The 22,309-nt window shown below is 47.2% G+C and overlaps 1 protein-coding gene across 1 annotated transcript in view; it reads right to left on the reverse strand.

The window, feature by feature from the left end:
* LOC109888529 (ephrin-A2) overlaps positions 1-22,309 on the reverse strand; it is a gene marked incomplete at its 5' end in the record, with an annotated part of 123,440 nt that overhangs the window by 9,994 nt on the left and 91,137 nt on the right. The window contains one exon of the mRNA XM_031822477.1: positions 2,778-3,070. Coding sequence (XP_031678337.1) covers positions 2,778-3,070 — 293 coding nt within the window. The remainder of the gene's footprint in view (positions 1-2,777; positions 3,071-22,309) is intronic.

Consider the following 22,309-nt stretch of genomic DNA (forward strand, 5'->3'; position numbering starts at 1 on the left):
ATGCCTAGTCACTTTACCCTGCCTTCATGTACATATCTACCTCAAATACCTTATTATTATCTATCCTGATGCCTAGTCACTTTACCCTGCCTTCATGTACATACCTACCATCAAATACCTTATTATTATCTATCCTGATGACTAGTCACTTTACCCTGCCTTCATGTACATATCTACCTCAAATACCTTATTATTATCTATCCTGATGACTAGTCACTTTACCCTGCCTTCATGTACATATCTACCTCAAATACCTTATTATTATCTATCCTGATGCCTAGTCACTTTACCCTGCCTTCATGTACATATCTACCTCAAATACCTTATTATTATCTATTCTGATGCCTAGTCACTTTACCCTGCCTTCATGTACATATCTACCTCAATTACCTTATTATTATATATCCTGATGCCTAGTCACTTTACCCTGCCTTCATGTACATATCTACCTCAAATACCTTATTATTATCTATCCTGATGCCTGATCTACCTCAAGTGACTCATACCTCTGCACATTGACCTGGTACTGGTACTCCCTGTATATACCACCATTCTTGTGTATTTTATACCTTGTTACTATTTTTATTATTATTTAAAAATATTTTTAAACTGCATCGTTGGGATGCTCGTAGGGAAGCATTTCACTGAAAAGTCTACACCAGTTGTGATATGATTTGATTTGATTTGAACCAGCCAGAGAGAGACTTTGGGCCACAGAAGGTTGGTGGCACCTTAATTGGAGAGGACGGGCTCATGATAATGGCTGGAGCAGAATTAGTGGAATGGTATCAAATACATCAAACACATGGTTTCCATATGTTTGATTCCATTCCATTCGCTCCGTTCCAGTGATTGTTATGAGCCGTCTTCCCCTCAGCAGCCTCAACTGATTTGGACGTAGTGCTGCATTTTAACCTTGGAAAACTATTTTGTACTTTTGCCATTTCACTGTGGCAAATTATGTTTTACTTTGTCTCTCGGTATCCATCAAATAACACTGTTTTACTTTGTCTCTTGTTATCCATAAAATAACACTGTTTTACTTTGTCTCTCGGTATCCATAAAATAACACTGTTTTACTTTGTCTCTTGTTGTCCATAAAATAACACTATTTTTATTTTATATATTCGGTATTCATATAATAACACTGTTTTATTTTCATTAAAATATAAAATATCAGGCACCAAAATGGCCACTTTCTTGCATCAGCATTTTTGGTATTTGGTCTTTTAAAAACCGGTAGGGAATCAATCCAGATGGGAAAAGGTGTGTGGTTTGTGTTCAAGGTGGGTGTGTTTATTTGGGTTTGTATTTGAGTGTGCATATTTGGTATTAGCGCCTGAGTGCACATGGGGTGGAGAGGGGGGTAGAGAAGGGGTTGGGGGGTAGGGGCATAGGGGGTTATGGGATAGAGGGGTAGGGGTATAGGGAGGGTATGGGGTAGAGGGATGGGGGAGAGGGGTAGGGGTAGAAAGGTAGGGGGCTCAATGACTGGAAGTCTATGGGACCCATCACTGTGCTAACGCAAGTAGCCCCCCCCCCCCCACCCCGAACCCCCCCAAAGAACACCTTTCACAGGGCCTGTCCTGCACATGAACACACTGTACCTGAGACATGTGACCACGGAAGGGGAAAAACGCCTCCGAAGCAGGAAAATGGGAAGTGGCGTGCATACCGCGACCTTGAAGTCAAAGTGGGCGTGTGTGGGTGTGATGCATCCGATAGGCGAGGTGTCACGTCTGTCTGGCCGTGTATAACCCGCTGCACCGCAGTCCGGAGCCAGAACGACACAATTACCCCCATCAAGTTCCCTTGGCTAAATATGATTTGACCAATCAGCATCATTTGAAGCGTTCTGCATGAGGTCGCCGGCAACTGGTTTTGCACCAATCACGCCCTGTGAAGCTAAGCACCCAGCTAATAGCTTGCTGCCATTTGACAATTTAGAATTTTAATCAAGGGGTGTAAGAAAATGGGATGCGCCGGGGCGCCACACAAAAGGATGGCAGGTCAGGCACAAAACACGTGGATGGACAAGTCAAGCGGAATCTGGAGATCAACAATATGTCCGGGCTCCCCTCTCGTTAGGCTGCTGTATGTTGTGATTGGTAACAGTCTATTTGATTACGCTTCATGGCTTTATTTCACGCTCCATGATTTCCCCTGTAACAGCTTAATTACATTGCTTTTGCCACGTAACTATATTTGGTTTAAATTCAACTAATAAGCGCAAGGAAGCATTTGATATCAACTGGTTTGTAGTTATATTGAATTACTTCAAAGAAGTACCTGGTAACAATCGTTCTTTTCTAGTAAATAGAAGGTAAAGTTGGTTTTGAATAATCATCCGCCACTCGTCTGTGTATACAGGCTGTGCTCTACCTCTCTGGCTCTCACACTGTGGTGTGAACAGACTGTTTCTGGTTGGTTCCTAGCCCTGGCACTAGCAGGGAGCCATGCATGAGAGCCAAATGAAACCACAAAGCAAAGCCTATTAATTAAACCCCTACCGCTATTTTGGCTTCCTCCCCTTCCTCCCCTGCTTCCCACCAAATGAGATCAAATCAACCTTCAAATGACCAGGAGACACGTAGATCCGTCTGACATTCCCTGAACTTCATCAACTAAAGAGTGATGGGTTGACAGCGGTGAATGTTCTTTGAAGGGTTGCAGATGCTTCTGTTTGGTGTGGTAAGTCATTTCTTCTTCGCATATTCTTTTCTCTACCTAACTTGGGGACATAACCAGTGTGGGGGTGAATCAAATGTTCTACTTACAGATGTAGTAGTACTCGTGACCCGGCCGGAACTCAAACCCTAGTGAGAAGGGAGTGAAGAGCTGGAACTTCTCAGAGAACTTGAGTGGTCCGTTGGGGCTCTGTGGCCGGTTGCACTCCCAGCGCTTGAAGCCCTTCATGCGGTGGTCGCAGGTGGTGTAGCCGTCGTAGTTGACCATGAAGAGGATGTAACGCTCCATGCGCTCCAGGGGGAGCGGGTCCTCGTAGTGGGGGCAGTAGATGTCCAGGTAGTCGTTGATGGCCACCTCCACGGTGTACTCCCCATGGAGAAACCTGCAGATGAGACAGAGGCTAAATATTAACATCAACTGTTTTATAAACATGTAATATAGGCATGTACTCTAACAGAGCTCCAGATGAAACATCGTTAAAGTGGCCAATGTTGCTCCCCCTGAGTGACCCAACTAAATGACTATGCATTCCACCTAAAGCACTCTCAACAACAGACTTGGGCCCAAAACACTACCTATCAACACCACCTATCGTCCATCTGATACATACTAATACAGAAAGGTATGAAGACAGCATAACATGGTGCTAATATTCTATGGACAAAGGAGCTGGGTGAGGAGGATGAGGAAGAGGTGGTGAATTGGTGCAGAAGGAGGAAAACCTCCAGGGGTTCACAGGGGTTCACACACATTAAGCTCTTTCACAGGGCCCTGGCTCTCGTCCAGCTATGGCCAAATGACTGTCGCCCATGGCTATTTCGATACAAATTGAGCACCTGCACGGTGGTGCATGTTTACAGGGAGCTATACTGCCCTTGCCCCCATGGCTATTCGCTTCATCGCGCGGGGCCAAGTGAAACGCAAGCACACAAATCATAGCCTAGAAGACAATTGCGTGGCTCCATCTCCACTTTCTCCAGGCCCTAGTCCTCTGTCTGGCTCAATCACACTACATGTGGATTTTCCTAATAGTTTTGCGGAAGTAACAAGTTGTTTGGGGGCATCGGGGGGCACGTGCTACGCCACTGTTTATAACTATAGGTTAAGTATAACTGTAAGAAATCTAAGATGTGTCAAATAAATGATATCCAGCTCAGGGCTCAGCTCTGCATTTGGTTTGTTACCTTACTAGTTAGGTGGTTAGATGTCAAGATCAACATCCCTGTTTGCCTACTTTTTTAATTTGTAAAAAAACTCATTTTGGGGGGAAAGTTGTAGTTTTTAGCGCCCCTTGTGTGCACATTCGGTAACTTCGTATTAGAGGTCGACCGATTATGATTTTTCAACGCCGATACCGATTTTTGGAGGACCAAAAAAGCCGATACCGATTAATCAGCTGATTTTTATTTATTTATTTGTAATAATGACAATTACAATACTGAATACTGAACACTTATTTGAACTTAATATAATACATTTATAAAATCAATTTAGCCTCAAGTAAATAAAGAAACATGTTCAATTTAGTTTAAATAATGCAAAAAAAAGTGTTGGAGAAGAAAGTAAAAGTGCAATATGTGCTATGTAAGAAAGCTAACGTTTCAGTTCCTTGCTCAGAACATGAGAACATATGAAAGCTGGTGGTTCCTTTTAACATGAGTCTTCAATATTCCCAGGTAAGAAGTTTAAGGTTGTAGGTATTATCGGAATTATAGGACTATTTTCCTCTATACCATTTGTATTTCATTAACCTTTGACTATTGGATGTTCTTATAGGCACTTTATTATTGCCAGTGTAACAGTATAGCTTCCGTCCCTCTCCTCGCTCCTCCCTGGGCTCGAACCAGCAACACAACGACAACAGCCACCATCGAAGCAGCGTTACCCATGCAGAGCAAGGGAACCAACCACTCCAAGGCTCAGAGCGAGTGACGTTTGAAACGCAATTAGCGAGCGCTAACTAGCTAGCCATTTCACTTTGGTTACACCAGCCTCATCTCGGGAGTTGATAGGCTTGAAGTCATAAACAGCGCAATGCTTGACGCTCAACAAAGAGCTGCTGGCAAAACGCACGGAAGTGCTGTTTGAATGAATGTTTACGCGCCTGCTTCTGCCTACCACCACTCAGTCAGATACTTAGATACTTGTATGCTTGTATGCTCAGTCAGATTATATGCAACGCAGCACATGCTAGATAATATCTAGTAATATCATCAGCCACCATGTGTAGTTAACTAGTGATTATGATAGATAATTTTTTATAAGATAAGTTTAATGCTAGCTAGCAACTTACCTTGGCTTACTGCATTCGCGTAACAGGCCTTGTGGAGTACAACGAGAAAGAGGCAGGTTGTTATTGCGTTGGACTAGTTAACTGTAAGGTTGCAAGATTGGATCCCTCGAGCTGACAAGGTGAAAATCTGTCGTTCTGCCCCTGAACAAGGCAGTTCCTAGGCATCATTGGAAATAAGAATGTGTTCTTAACTGACTTACCTAGTTAATAAATAAAGTGTGCGAAAAAAATCGGCAAATCGGCACCCAAAAACACAGATTTCCAATTGTTAAGAAAACTTGAAATTGGCCCTAATTAATCGGCCATTTCGATTAATCGGTCGACCTCTACTTCGTATATACCCCGGTAGAGAAACGGTATAAACATCTGTATATGGCCCAACCATATACAACCGTAGTTTACACATCAGAACTGTTTTCATACATGTGAAATCTGGTCTTGGTGTGTGTACTGTATTTATACTGTGTACTGTGTTTCGTAATTAACCACATAAACTCTGAAGCCAATATTTTTTTTACATTTTACCTTTATTTTACTAGGCAAGTCAGTTAAGAACAAATTCTTATTTTCAATGACGGCCTAGGAACAGTGGGTTAACTGCCTGTTCAGGGGCAGAACGACAGATTTGTACCTTGTCAGCTCGGGGGTTTGAACTTGCAACCTTCCAGTTACTAGTCCAATGCTCTAACCACTAGGCTACGCTGCCACCCCCACTAGGCTATGAAGCCAATATGTGAAAAGTTTTGACACACTGACCCCAAATTCACAGACTGGCCCGTGAATAAGTCACCCCCAAAGAGTCCCCATTGGACGGTGCGCCACTTCTCCCTCTCAAATGTCCTTATCAGTCGTGCCATGAGGCCCATAATCCTTCAAAGGGCTTTGATGGGGAGAGGTGACGACGCCATGTTGAGTCTTGTAGTGATAAACCTGTGCACAAACACCAGCCATGTTGGTGAAAGTATCGCCAGATCAGTTGCAGCTCGTGGGCTCAGAGCATGGAAAAGTGAGGGGGCATAGGGGACCACCAGGGGGGTAAGATGGGGGTACGTACGGGTTATGGAGGGGGGAGAACGGAGTTGCAGGCAGGCCTGGCATCAGATGACAGCTAATCTGAGGGGGTTGGAATTAGTGTTAGAGGGGCCTATCCAGCTGCTGTGTGAGGATCTTCTCCAGTCCCCCCCCCCCCCCCCTCCCTGCCAGCTGCTGTGTGAGGATCTTCTCCAGTCCCCCGCCTACTACCCCCCTCCCTCTGCTACATTCCCCCCCAACCCACGTTCAGGATTCAAATGGTGCTTGCAAACTCCCTCCTTTCCCTATCTGTTATTTCTCATGGTTCCTCGCAGCTTTACCATCCATTAATGGCCAGTGGAGGAAGATTGCAAGTCACTAAGGGCCAGCGGAGGCAGATTGCCAGTCACTAAGGGCCAGCGGAGGCAGAATGCCAGTCACTAAGGGCCAGCAGAGGCAGATTGCCAGGTATTAATGGCCAGCGGAGGCAGAATGCCAGTCACTAAGGGCCAGCAGAGGCAGATTGCCAGGTATTAATGGCCAGCGGAGGCAGAATGCCAGTCACTAAGGGCAAGCGGAGGCAGATTGCCAGTCACTAAGGGCCAGCGGAGGCAGATTGCCAGCCATTAATGACCAGTGGAAGCAGAATGCCAGTCACTAAGAGCCAATGGAGGCAGATTGCCAGTCATTAAAGGCCAGTGGGGGCAGATTTCCAGTAATTAAGGGCCAGTGGGGGCAGATTGCCAGTCATTAATGGCCAGTGGGGGCAGATTGTCATCATTAATGGCCAGTGGGGGCAGATTTCCAGTAATTAAGGGCCAGTGGGGGCAGATTGCCAGTCATTAATGGCCAGTGGGGGCAGATTGTCATCATTAATGGCCAGTGGGGGCAGATTGTCATCATTAATGGCCAGTGGAGGCAGATTGTCATCATTAATGGCCAGTGGAGGCAGATTGCCAGTCATTAATGGCCAGTGGAGGCAGATTGCCAGGTATTAAGGGCCAGTGGAGGCAGATTGCCGGTCATTAATGGCCAGTGGAGGCAGATTGCCAGTCATTAATGGCCAGTGGAGGCAGATTGCCATCATTAATGGCTATTGGAGGCAGATTGCCAGTCATTAATGGCCAGTGGGGGCAGATTGGCAGTCATTAAGGGCTATTGGAGGCAGATTGAGGAAGGGTTTGATGGAGCTCGGTGACACTTTGTAGGAAATGACCTCGTTAAGCAGTCAGGTGGGAGGAGAGGAACAATATCAGATCCGAATATCAATAAAACAGCAGCCAGGGGTGTGTGTGTGTGTGTGTGTTGTGTTGTATTGTGTTTGTGTGTGTTGTGTTGTGTTGTGTGTGTGTGTGTGTGTGTGTACTAGCTAGCTAATGTGTACTCGGTAGCTGCATACGTAACAGTGGTTAACATAATGCCCTGGATCATAGCTAGTGAGCCGACTGGTATGTACGTAGCACACTGACACCCTGGAACAAAGCTACTGACTCATGCGATATACCCGACTAACAAATTTCTACAGGTTGTATGCACACATACCATCTGAGATGCACACATACCATCTGAGATGCACACATACCATCTGAGACGTAAACATACCATCTGAGATGCACACATACCATCTGAGATGCAAACATACCATCTGAGGCGTAAACATACCATGTGAGAAGCAAACATACCATCTGAAACACAAACATACCATCTGAAACGCAAACATACCATCTGAAACACAAACATACCATCTGAGAAGCAAACATACCATCTGAAACACAAACATACCATCTGAAACACAAACATACCATCTGAAACGCAAACATACCATCTGAAACACAAACATACCATCTGAGAAGCAAACATACCATCTGAAACACAAACAAACCATCTGAAACACAAACATACCATCTGAAACGCAAACATACCATCTGAAACACAAACATACCATCTGAGAAGCAAACATACCATCTGAAACACAAACATACCATCTGAGCTGCAAACATACCATCTGAAACACAAGCGCATGGAAAGCTGGATGCTTCTCTGATGGTTTGCTCTGACAGCCTATAAACACGCACTAGCGCCTGGCCCAGCCTCTTCAAGACGTGGATGTAGATTAAGGCAGCCCCCCACACCTCTCTGATTCAGAGTTAACTGGGTTAAATGCAGAAGACACATTTCAGTTGAAGGCATTCAGTTGTACAACTGACTAGGTATCCCCCTTTCCCTTTCTGTTTCCCTTCCACACACCAAACATGTTGTCACAACATTCTCACTGCCCTCAATACAACGTGGACAAGCAAGCCCCATGCATGGCGGCCATTTTGTAAACCACCCGTCCCATTCCTCTGAGACCAGAAACACATGGTGGTGATTGATCAATTTAGCTTTCAAACTACGAAAAAAATCTGGGGTGAGTTCCTGGACTTTGAAAGCTCCCAGAGAGTTTCAGTCTTCACAGTCGGTCTGACCACCAACAAACCCCCGCGGGAGCTTAATTAATCAGGCCCAATGTTTATAAGTGCATTATAAAGTGTTTATACCTGGGTGATTTAGGAGGGCTGAACTTTAAATGCCGGCCTGGGTTTCTTGGAAGGTTTTTGAAGACCACTTTTTCTCTGATCTAATGTCTTGTCAAGCTCGGCCCTGGCAGTGTGCTTTAACTCGGTCCCTCTCTATGACTTCATGGGATACATGTTTGTTCGTAAGGCTGTCTGCTTTTGAAGCCATGCATGCAGGAAGAAGCCGTCTGCAAAGGGAAGACGTCAAAACCAAACAAGCACATCTGATGGGACAGCATGGGTAATTTAGAACGCTATTCTGACTTCTTAAGTCTTCAGGGGGTGAAAAAGAGCTAGGATATGCTCTCTTCTGTACTATCAGGAATTCTACAACGTCTCTTAAAGCTTAAAGGGATAGTTCAATAAAATGGATATGAAAAAAAACTACCACTGTAAATTGAAGCTCTATACTTTCAATGTCTAACAACGATTATGTTGTTTAAAGGGGATTTACAAAACAGACATTAAAAATGGCAATAGTGAATTTCAAAATGTCTCAGAAGATACAGTAAACTACTGCTTTTAAAGTAAGAATATGTTAGGACAACATTGTGACCAATACCTTAAAGCTTGCAGCACCATCACCCATGGAAGAGAGCATGTGACCAACCATATCAGAACTTCCTGGCCACCTGGACTAATGAGATGATGTGAGTGGAGAGAGAAAGAGACAGGATACAATAGAAAACAGACCTTTCCCCTCCTAGCATTCCTTTCCTTTTCTCTCTCTCTCTCCCTCCCTGCGGACCAGTTCACCCCACCACCAGGCATGTGCTCTCCATGCCACCTGCTCCACCCTTCCGACAGAGAACTCCAGCTGCTTGTCTGCAGAACACACTTTAAAAGACAAACCACCGGCCAGGCCGAATAAATCACAGGATGGTGGTGGTGGTGGTGTGTGTGTGTGTGTGTGTGTGTGGATGGGGGCCACAAGGGGTAGAACATTTCTCTTTAGTTTGTGTCTACAGTACCCCAGATTACTCGCCATACAGCCCTTTTATGCGTCTTTAATGCCTGCACCAATCTGTGTATAGACTCTGGAAGCCTGACGTATGGTATTGTTCATTTGTTTGTGGCATTTCCAGGATCAACAGCAAAAAGCCGGACCAGGTTGGTTTACATTGTGAAGATTTTGGCAGAAGTTGGTATATGTTTTCTGGTGGTTGCCAGGATCGGTATCCTAGACGTGAAAATTACGTTACTTATTGTTTTTTTTACCTCTGCCGTCCGCCCCTCCATTTTTCACACACAGCCAAAGCAAACAGGGGAATTTACTCTGCAATTAACCGATGACCTGGGCAAGTTGACTTAATACAAACAAATGGACTTAATAGCTTGACACAACCCCTTTAAACACTTCAAACCTATTTTTCATCACCACGTCATCTGATTACATTGGAGCCCCGGTCTAGGCCTTCCTGCCCACAGCAACGTCCAATCTAGGATCTAGCTAGGGCTGTAACATTTGTCACCAGTATTCTCACTCGTTTTCTGGTGCGAGCCCAATATAAACACGTTAGCATTAGCGATTTGGCTGGAGAGTTTCCGTGGACAAGTCATGTAACTGACGTCTCTCTGTGTTTATAATTGAATGAGTTGGAGGGTTGTGGTGATGGTGGGTGAGAGGGAGAGAGACAGGACAGGAGCGGGTGCTAGGCTAAGGGGGGAGAATGGCCCTTTGTGCTCTCACTGAGGCCTGTCTGGAAGCCATTTCCACGTGTTAGTCCTCTGGCCCGGCCTGCATCTGGAGCCCACCACTCACCATGTGGAACGTGTTTATTGTTCTTTGTGTCAAGCAGAAACACAGACAGGCCTCCCTCTCTCCCTGCCTACTCTCCCTCTATCCCTCCCACCCTGCTCTCCCTCTCTCCCTCCCTACTCTCCCTCTATCCCTCCCACCCTGCTCTCCCTCTCTCCCTCCCTACTCTCCCTCTATCCCTCCCACCCTGCTCTCCCTCTCTCCCTCCCTACTCTCCCTCTATCCCTCCCTACTCTCCCTCTCTCCCTGCCTACTCTCCCTCTATCCCTCCCACCCTGCTCTCCCTCTCTCCCTCCCTACTCTCCCTCTATCCCTCCCACCCTGCTCTCCCTCTCTCCCTCCCTACTCTCCCTCTATCCCTCCCACCCTGCTCTCCCTCTCTCCCTCCCTACTCTCCCTCTATCCCTCCCACCCTGCTCTCCCTCTCTCCCTCCCTACTCTCCCTCTATCCCTCCCACCCTGCTCTCCCTCTCTCCCTCCCTACTCTCCCTCTATCCCTCCCACCCTGCTCTCCCTCCCTACTCTCCCTCTATCCCTCCCACCCTGCTCTCCCTCTCTCCCTCCCTACTCTCCCTCCCTGCCTACTCTCCCTCTATCCCTCCCACCCTGCTCTCCCTCCCTCCCAACTCTCCTTCTACCCGTCTCTCCCTCCCTACTCTCCCTCCCTGTCTACTCTCCCTCTATCCCTCCCTACTCTCCCTCCCTGCCTGCTCTCCCTCTATCCCTCCCACCCTGCTCTCCCTCTATCCCTCCCTCCCTACTCTCCCTCTATCCCTCCCACGCTGCTCTCCCTCTATCCCTCCCAACCCTGCTCTCCCTCTATCCCTCCCACCCTGCTCTCCCTCTATCCCTCCCTACTCTCCTTCTATCCCTCTCTCCCTCCCTACTCTCCCTCGATCCCTACTCTCCCATTATCCCTCCCTCTATCCCTCTCTCTCTATTCTCCCTCTATCCCCCTCTCCCTACTCTCCGTCTCTCCCTCTATTTCTGCTGTTATTCCAACTAGGCATGGAGCAATTGTCCTATCGAGGCGTTTACACAAACTTAACCTCCAGTTGATGTTCAGCCAATGGCAAGGAAAACTGCTTTGGCAAAACAAAAACAAACAAACGAGGAAGTCAAGGTAGGTTTGGAATGAGGTGAGGATGTATGGGGGAGGATGCATGGGGGAGGATGTATGGGGGAGGATGCATGGGGGAGGATATATGGGGGGGGGTGTATGGGGAGGATGCATGGGGGAGGATGTATGGGGGAGGATGTATGGGGAAGGATGCATGGGGAGGATGCATGGGGAGGATGCATGGGGGAGGATGTATGGGGGAGGATGTATAGGGAGGATGTATGGGGGAGGATGCATGGGGAGGATGGATGGGGAGAATGTATGGGGAGGATGCATGGGGAGGATGTATGGGGAGGATGTATGGGGAGGATGTATGGGGAGGATGTATGTGGGAGGATGTATGTGGGAGGATGTATGGGGAGGATGTATGGGGAGGATGTATGGGGAGGATGTATGTGGGAGGATGTATGGGGAGGGTGTATGGGAAGGATGTATGTGGGAGGATGCATGGGGAGGATGCATGGGGAGGATGTATGGGGAGGATGCATGGGGAGGATGTATGGGGGAGGATGCATGGGGAGGATGTATGGGGAGGATGTATGTGGGAGGATGCATGGGGAGGATGCATGGGGAGGATGCATGGGGAGGATGTATGTGGGAGAATGCATGGGGAGGATGTATGGGGAGGATGCATGGGGAGGATGTATGTGGGAGGATGCATGGGGAGGATGCATGGGGAGGATGCATAGGGAGGATGTATGTGGGAGGATGCATGGGGAGGATGTATGGGGAGGATGCATGGGGAGGATGCATGGGGAGGATGTATGTGGGAGGATGTATGGGGAGGATGTATGGGGAGGATGTATGGGGAGGATGTATGTGGGAGGATGTATGGGGAGGATGTATGGGGAGGATGTATGGGGAGGATGTATGGGGAGGATGTATGTGGGAGGATGTATGTGGGAGGATGTATGGGGAGGGTGTATGGGAAGGATGTATGTGGGAGGATGTATGGGGAGGATGTATGGGGAGGATGTATGTGGGAGGATGTATGTGGAGGATGTATGGGGAGGATGTATGTGGAGGATGTATGGGGAGGATGTATGTGGAGGATGTATGGGGAGGATGTATGGGGAGGATGTATGTGGGAGGATGTATGGGGAGGGTATATGGGAAGGATGTATGTGGGAGGATGTATGGGGAGGATGTATGGGGAGGATGTATGTGGGAGGATGTATGGGGAGGATGTATGTGGGAGGATGTATGTGGGAGAATGTATGGGGAGGATGTATGGGGAGGATGTATGTGGGAGGATGTATGGGGAGGGTGTATGGGAAGGATGTATGGGGAGGATGCATGGGGAGGATGTATGGGGAGGATGTATGTGGGAGGATGCATGGGGAGGATGTATGGGGAGGATGTATGGGGAGGATGTATGTGGGAGGATGTATGGGGAGGGTGTATGGGAAGGATGTATGGGGGAGGATGTATGTATCTACATCACTCTCTCTCTACATCTCTCACTCTACATCTCTCTATCCACATATATATCTCTCTACATCTCTCTCACTCTCTACATCTCTCTCCCTCTCTACATATCTCTCTCTCTACATCTCTCTCTCTACATCTATCGCTCTCTCTACATATTTTTCTCTCTATATCTCTCTCTACATATCTCTCTCTCTACATCACTCTCTCTCTCTAGATATCTCTCTCTCTACATATCTCTCTCTCTCTCTACATATCTCTGTCTCTCTACATATCTCTCTCTCTCTCTACATATATCTCTCTCTCTACATCTCTCTCTCTCTCTCTCTCTACATATATATCTCTCTCTCTCTACATATCACTCTCTCATCTCTCACTCTACATATCTTTCTCTCACTCTCTACATGTCTCGCTCTTTCTCTTTCTACATCTTTCTCTACATCTCTCACTCTCTACAATTCGGTTCAATTTAAGGGCTTTATGTCTCGCTCTCTCTGTTAGATTGTAGCTGGACAAGCAGGGAGATGTACGAGTGTGTACAGAATGTGTATGTGTGTGCGTCAAGTGTGTGTGTGTATATATGCAACTGTGTGCGCCTGTGTGTGTAGCAGCTCTGTGTGTGTGTGTGGCTGTGTGTGTGTTTGTGTGTGTGTGTGTGTGTGGCTTTGTGTGTGTGTTATAATTATCTGCACTGTGCTGTACCTTCAGCATGGCTTGAATTAACCATGAGACAGTGTTTGTGTCCTCCCTCTCTTAACATGGTGTCCTTGTTTACCCACGATCCTCTGCTGCGTAAGGCCTGGGAGAGGAGGGAGTGCCATCTCAGCTCCTCTCTTTCTCCCTGCCTCGTATGCTAATTGCATTTCCATGTCTCTGTCTGTTCTGAAAGAGAGCCAACTCACAACGTGACACCTCGTTTCCGCAGAGAACCGCCGTAGAGCAGAAATTCTGTATACGTGTGAACAACAGCAACAATATGGGCCCTGCGGATGTTGTGACTGCAATTAACATGTAGACAATTGAGAGGGCCACTAAATGACTGTCTAGGGCTGGTTATACCTGAGGTAATATGTATGAACAAAGAGCTATAGCAACACTAACATACAATCATCAATAAGACACATGAAGCATGTTCAGCAAATACTTTTAACAAGATTCAGCCACGTCAAATCAGTAAAGGTGAGGCAGAGGAGATGAGGGGAGGAAGCTACAGTGGAACACTAAAGCTTACCACAAAATTACACCAATCACGGGCATCACATGGCGGCTGTCCTAACACGCTGTGACAGTTCACGACAACAAAGCTAACTCGAACGACACACAAAACGGAAAAACATTCAAATGTTTTCATGTGGGTTCCTCAAACCACTGTTACGAAAGATGCTATAAACTGTTATGTCTTTCTTCAAACTGCATTAGGAGCCTAAACTTCAAGAGAAATCACCTCATTTTCTTGATCACAAAAGTAAAACAAAAACATTACCACCGGGGGAGTTCTTTTAGTACTCGTCTACTTATCCTCCCTCCAACCGTTCCTTCCTCTCTCCCCTGTGATAATTGTGAAAGCAATGATTCTTAGCTACTAAATGAGACGGAGAAGACACTCCTTCTGTGTACCTGCTGGCATCTGCTGAGAGAAAACCTGGCTCCGTTTTTATTGTTTCACACTCCTCCAGACAAGGGAGGAATAATTACACTTCATCTTCTCCCCAAACCTCCCCCATGCCCCCCTCTCCCATGCCCCCCTCCCCCATGCCCCCCCCCTCCCCCATCCTACTCGCAACAGCACACAGCAACAGCAGAGGCAGCAGTAACAACACTGAACACAACAAAAACTAGAGCACATCTGTGACAGTTTGTGCAATCGAAACCCTCCGAGTGGTCTGCACAACAGTGAGGGAGAGGAAGAGAGGTGGATAGGGGATGAAGGAGGGGGAGGAGAGGAGAGGAAGGGAGGTGGATAGGGGATGAGAGAGGGGGAGGGGAGGAAGAGAGGTGGGTAGGGGATGAGGGAGGGGGAGGGGGAGGAGGTGGATAGGGGATGAGGGAGGGGGAGGAGAGGAAGTGAGGTGAATAGGGGTTAAGGGAGGAGAGGAAGAGAGGTGGGTAGGGGATGAGGGAGGGGGAGGAGAGGAGGAGAGGTGGGTAGGGGATGAGGGAGGGGGAGGAGAGGAAGAGAGGTGGATAGGGGATGAGGGAGGGGGAGGAGAGGAGAGGAAGAGAGGTGGGTAGGGGATGAGGGAGGGTGCTTGAGCTAACACACACCTTGAAAGAGAGGCGGCTGACACACAGTCGCACATACGCACACAGACACACCCACACAGACACACACACACACACACTGTACACACACACTGCATCATCTTTCACCTGCCAGTGCATCACCTCGGGCCAAACACAGGTGATTTAGGGCTAAGTAGCATTTAAATGGCAAATGCCTTTCAAGACCGCGGGGAACTACTCTTCTTTAGCCCACAGAGTTCCATCAATACCCCTCCGCTTGGGAATAATGGGAAGAGAAAGTGAGCACTCTTTCCAAACGCCGGACGCATCTCTCGCAGATGGGGCACAGATCAAAGTGAATGGGTATTGGCAGAGGCATGATAAATTACACTCCCCGCTTGCTCTGTCCACCCGTTCTTCTGTTGTGGCCTGTAAGGGAAACTAACTCACACCATCGCTGCAGTGGTCATTGAGTTTACCTCTGCTTAGCAGACACAACAGCTCAAGGGGTTTTAATGTATTGGAACTGACCCTGTATATAGTGTGCTTACTTATTGTGTTCTTCATATGTCTTCTTATTTCTTGTGTGTTTTTTTCTAGGATTACATTGTTATTGATTATTGCATTGTTGGGTTTTGAGTTTGCAAGAAAGGTATTGTACTTGTTTATGCGACATTAAAACTTGAAACTTAATGGGTTCATGTTTATAACAGGATGTAATGATTTGACTGTATGTGTATCAAACAGATTGTAATGGGGGAAGTGTTGGTTTTCAGAACACCGATTGTAATGGGGGAAGTGTTGGTTTTCAGAACACCGATTGTAATGGGGGAAGTGTTGGTTTTCAGAACACAGATTGTAATGGGGGAAGTGTTGGTTTTCAGAATACTGATTGTAATGGGGGAAGTGTTGGTTTTCAGAACACAGATTGTAATGGGGGAAGTGTTGGTTTTCAGAACACTGATTGTAATTGGGGAAGTGTTGGTTTTCAGAACACAGATTATAATTGGGGAAGTGTTGGTTTTCAGAACACAGATTGTAATGGGGGAAGTGTTGGTTTTCAGAACACAGATTGTAATGGGGGAAGTGTTGGTTTTCAGAACACTGATTGTAATAGGGGAAGTGTTGGTTTTCAGAACACAGATTGTAATGGGGGAAGTGTTGGTTTTCAGAACACAGATTGTAATGGGGGAAGTGTTGGTTTTCAGAACACCGATTGTAATGGGGGAAGTGTTGGTTTTCAGAACACTGATTGTAGTGGGGGAAGTGTTGGTTTTCAGAACACCGATTGTAATGGGGGAAGTGTTGGTTTTCAGAACACTGATTGTAATTGGGGAAGTGTTGGTTTTCAGAACACAGATTGTAATGGGGGAAGTGTTGGTTTTCAGAACACAGATTGTAATGGGGGAAGTGTTGGTTTTCAGAACACAGATTGTAATGGGGGAAGTGTTGGTTTTCAGAACACCGATTGTAATGGGGGAAGTGTTGGTTTTCAGAACACCGATTGTAATTGGGGAAGTGCTGGTTTTCAGAACACAGATTGTAATGGGGGAAGTGTTGGTTTTCAGAACACAGATTGTAATGGGGGAAGTGTTGGTTTTCAGAACACAGATTGTAATGGGGGAAGTGTTGGTTTTCAGAACACAGATTGTAATGGGGGAAGTGTTGGTTTTCAGAACACAGATTGTAATGGGGGAAGTGTTGGTTTTCAGAACACAGATTGTAATGGGGGAAGTGTTGGTTTTCAGAACACAGATTGTAATGGGGGAAGTGTTGGTTTTCAGAACACAGATTGTAATGGGGGAAGTGTTGGTTTTCAGAACACAGATTGTAATGGGGGAAGTGTTGGTTTTCAGAACACAGTTTGTAATGGGGGAAGTGTTGGTTTTCAGAACACAGATTGTAATGGGGGAAGTGTTGGTTTTCAGAACACAGATTGTAATGGGGGAAGTGTTGGTTTTCAGAACACAGATTGTAATGGGGGAAGTGAACTTGTACGTGTCAGCAGCAGGGACAGAATTTCCTTAAGCTGCAAAGGAAATATTAACCTATGAAATGAATTCAAAGTATAGCAAATCCTGCTCCAAAGCATGACTCTTTACACTTTCATTGATTGAATATACAGAAGAAACGTATCCACAGATCCAGTCTGGTACTTCCCATCTGGAATGTATGAGAACTTCTAAAGGTCTCAGTGAAAAGCATCTTCAGAGCTGTATTACAGTAATATACCTTATGTTTGCTTCGCCAACTCTGACATTTACTGGCATGCCTAAGCACAGAGTTTACTACCTGCATATCTACAATATGGCTACAGAGCCTGCTGGGTTCTGCTGCCATGTTTGCTCCTTCCGTTGTGGTTACACGATTTATGGATCCCAAGGAATCTGTTATCTATTTAAGATGACAACAGGGATAAAGTAGCAGGACCTTTTATGAGCCACTGGATATTCCTGAGTTGGTGAGTTTAGGGACTGGGGTTTCTATAACCTTTGCCTTTAGAAGTTATTGAGCTCAACTATAACTGTACTGACCAATCAGAGGTGTAGAGTTGATGACCGCAATGTTGTCTGATCTACTAATCATGTTGACTCATGTTGATCAGCTATTTACGTTTATGATGACTAAAAACCTTGACAAAAATGTCTATCATTCCGGGCCTCCCGGGTGGCCGCGACCGGGAGGACCATGGGGCGGCGCTAGAAACCAAAGTGTGGCCGTTGCTGTGCTGAGAGAGAGAAGAACACCTGTGTCTCACACAGAACGAGAATGACATTCACTTTCTATGATCTCTCCCTCGCTCTACTCAGATAGACATAAGCCTGCAACTTTCATCTCTCCAGTGTTGCATTTATTTCCATATAGAATCATAGCCGCGCGAAGGTTTCTGGAAGTGCCATAGCAGCCCTGATAAATTGTAATACATTCGCCAAAGTTATAGAATTACTGTCGTCTGTTCAGAAAGAAATGAAATCATTCTGAATACTACACCTGGAGAAGGCTTGTAATTGTGCCACAGATGATAAATAGTTTATTTAAAAAAATTGCCTAGCTGTGGATTGTGTAGCAAATAACAAGGTATGCCTACAGTAGGGAATGCACTACAAATCTGTCTGTGAACAGCACACAGCCAAAACAGGCCTTTCGCAATATTTCAAATACAATCGTGGGAAAATACAGGTTGGAAATGTAACGAGAGGGCTGATAGTCGGGAAGCAAGTACAGGGAGTGTTTTAATAAATAAACAAAACAATAAACACAAAACACAACCAACACACCGACATGAAACAGAGTCAATAACACCTGAGGAAAGAACCAAGAGGAGTGACAGATATAGGGAAGATAATCAAGGAGGTGATGGAGTCCAGGTGAGTGTCATGAGGCGCAGGTGCGCTTGACGATGGTGACAGGTGTGCGGGATAATCAGCAGCCTGATGACCTAGAGGCCAGAGAGGGAGTATACGTGACAGCAAATGGATCCGGATTAAAAGAGAACACCAATCTGTCTGTAGGCTACCCAGTTATCAACTTCCAAATAGGCATATTGTTGCATTGTTTTACTAAGTAAAACAAGAGAGAGCTAAGCTTTAGGCATGAGCACATCGGCCATCGCCGGTGAGTGAGCTGAGCATCATTGGGTGAATCAGTGAAACTGGAAAGTTTTTTTAGGACGATCATTTCCTCCTGATATTGTACAATATGTGTCTCCACACGCCTAGGTAACAGGCTATTGGTGGACTGGAGGTCATTGTTATTGGTCTCAGATTGTCAGTTTGTCAGTGTCACAGCAGCCTGTCATTTCCATCATTTGTGAGCTATTAAAAAATTATCTGCTAAAGTCTCCAGTCATGTCAAATTAATTGCTTTTATAAAGGCCACATTCTTCCCCAACACCCAGGCTACAATGTTTCCCCAGGCTACAATGTTTCCCCAGGCTACAACAATGTTTCTCCGTGTGTGTAACTTCTGCAAGTGCCTCTACACTACTGATCTACACATTCTTCCCCAACACCCAGGCTACAACAATGTTTCCCCATGTATGTAACTTCTGCGAGTGCCTCTACACTACTAATCTACACCAGTACACAAAACCATGATAATGCATGCAATTCTTTATTACAGAGGTACCTCTGAGACCCCTGGGCCACCCACTCTGGGCTCACTTTTTGTTCCGGCACCTCCCAATTAAGCACTGGGGACAACAAGCTGACTAACGCATCGTGGGGTGGAGGGAGACAACATGGTGACTAATGCATCGTGGGGTGGAGGGAGACAACATGGTGACTAATGCATCGTGGGGTGGAGGGGGACAACATGGTGACTAATGCATCGTGGGGTGGAGGGGGACAACATGGTGACTAATGCATTGTGGGGTGGAGGGAGACAACATGGTGACTAACACATCGTGGGGTGGAGGGGGACAACATGGTGACTAATGCATCGTGGGGTGGAGGGGGACAACGTGGTGACTAATGCATCGTGGGGTGGAGGGAGACAATATGGTGACTAACACATCGTGGGGTGGAGGGGGACAACATGGTGACTAATGCATCGTGGGGTGGAGTGGGACAACATGGTGACTAACACATCGTGGGGTGGAGGGGGACAACATGGTGACTAATGCATCGTGGGGTGGAGGGAGACAATATGGTGACTAACACATTGTGGGGTGGAGGGAGACAACATGGTGACTAACACATCGTGGGGTGGAGGGAGACAACATGGTGACTAATGCATCATGGGGTGGAGGGAGACAACATGGTGACTAATGCATTGTGGGGTGGAGGGAGACAATATGGTGACTAACACATCGTGGGGTGGAGGGAGACAACATGGTGACTAATGCATCGTGGGGTGGAGGGAGACAACATGGTGACTAATGCATCGTGGGGTGGAGGGGGACAACGTGGTGACTAATGCATCGTGGGGTGGAGGGAGACAATATGGTGACTAACACATCGTGGGGTGGAGGGAGACAACATGGTGACTAACACATCGTGGGGTGGAGGGGGACAACATGGTGACTAACACATCGTGGGGTGGAGGGAGACAACATGGTGACTAACACATCGTGGGGTGGAGGGAGACAACATGGTGACTAACACATCGTGGGGTGGAGGGGGACAACATGGTGACTAACACATCGTGGGGTGGAGGGAGACAACATGGTGACTAATGCATTGTGGGGTGGAGGGGGACAACATGGTGACTAATGCATCGTGGGGTGGAGTGGGACAACATGGTGACTAACACATCGTGGGGTGGAGGGAGACAACATGGTGACTAATGCATTGTGGGGTGGAGGGGGACAACATGGTGACTAATGCATCGTGGGGTGGAGTGGGACAACATGGTGACTAACACATCGTGGGGTGGAGGGAGACAACATGGTGACTAACACATCGTGGGGTGGAGGGGGACAACATGGTGACTAACACATCGTGGGGTGGAGGGAGACAACATGGTGACTAACACATCGTGGGGTGGAGGGAGACAATATGGTGACTAACACATCGTGGGGTGGAGGGGGACAACATGGTGACTAATGCATCGTGGGGTGGAGGGAGACAATATGGTGACTAACACATTGTGGGGTGGAGGGAGACAACATGGTGACTAACACATCGTGGGGTGGAGGGAGACAACATGGTGACTAATGCATCGTGGGGTGGAGGGAGACAACATGGTGACTAATGCATTGTGGGGTGGAGGGAGACAATATGGTGACTAACACATCGTGGGGTGGAGGGAGACAACATGGTGACTAATGGATCGTGGGGTGGAGGGAGACAACATGGTGACTAATGCATCGTGGGGTGGAGGGGGACAACGTGGTGACTAATGCATCGTGGGGTGGAGGGAGACAATATGGTGACTAACACATCGTGGGGTGGAGGGAGACAACATGGTGACTAACACATCGTGGGGTGGAGGGGGACAACATGGTGACTAACACATCGTGGGGTGGAGGGAGACAACATGGTGACTAACACATCGTGGGGTGGAGGGAGACAACATGGTGACTAACACATCGTGGGGTGGAGGGGGACAACATGGTGACTAACACATCGTGGGGTGGAGGGAGACAACATGGTGACTAACACATCGTGGGGTGGAGGGGGACAACATGGTGACTAATGCATCGTAGGGTGGAGGGAGACAACATGGTGACTAACACATCGTGGGGTGGAGTGGGACAACATGGTGACTAATGCATCGTGGGGTGGAGGGGGACAACATGGTGACTAACACATCGTGGGGTGGAGGGGGACAACATGGTGACTAATGCATCGTAGGGTGGAGGGAGACAATATGGTGACTAATGCATCGTAGGGTGGAGGGGGACAATATGGTGACTAATGCATCGTAGGGTGGAGGGGGACAACATGGTGACTAATGCATCGTGGGGTGGAGGGGGACAACATGGTGACTAATGCATCGTGGGGTGGAGGGGGACAACATGGTGACTAATGCATCGTGGGGTGGAGGGAGACAATATGGTGACTAACACATCGTGGGGTGGAGGGGGACAACATGGTGACTAATGCATCGTAGGGTGGAGGGGGACAACATGGTGACTAATGCATCATGGGGTGGAGGGGGACAACATGGTGACTAATGCATCGTGAAGTGGAGGTAGACAACATGGTGACAAACGTGTTGTGGGGTGGAACACACCTGGCTGAGGAGAAAACACCAAAACAAACTCATAAGGATAAAACTAGAGATGGAGGCTCACAATTAACATGTACACAGACACACACACACCTACACGCAGACATCGGCAAGTACGATTCAGCACACACACACATACACATTCATGTAAAGTACACAGAAGTACACACACAAAGACAGTGACAGCTAAATCCTGATAAAGGAGAGAATGAGAAACAAACAAGGTCTGTTTTCCTATTTGTCCCTATCAGGTTTCTCTGGACTCTTTGTGCCATACGGGCAAAGGTGGCAGGGTGGGAGGGAGGCAGGCAGGGAGGGAGGGAGGCAGGGAGGGAGGGAGGCAGGGAGAGAGGGGGGGCAGGGAGGGAGGGGCTGGGGGGTGGGCCTGGGGGGAGAAGAAGCATCAAAGCTAAATGAAAATGATAATGATGCCATCCACTCTGGAGTTAAGTGTATCATGCCCCCACCCTCTCCTCAGCCTGCCTGTTGTCTTTTTAACACCGTTAGCAAAGTGCAGGCTAAAACAGTTAGCGAACTAGCACAGTCCAGTGGTG

Source organism: Oncorhynchus kisutch, linkage group LG4 (genome assembly GCF_002021735.2).
Source record: "Oncorhynchus kisutch isolate 150728-3 linkage group LG4, Okis_V2, whole genome shotgun sequence".
NCBI lineage: Eukaryota > Metazoa > Chordata > Actinopteri > Salmoniformes > Salmonidae > Oncorhynchus > Oncorhynchus kisutch.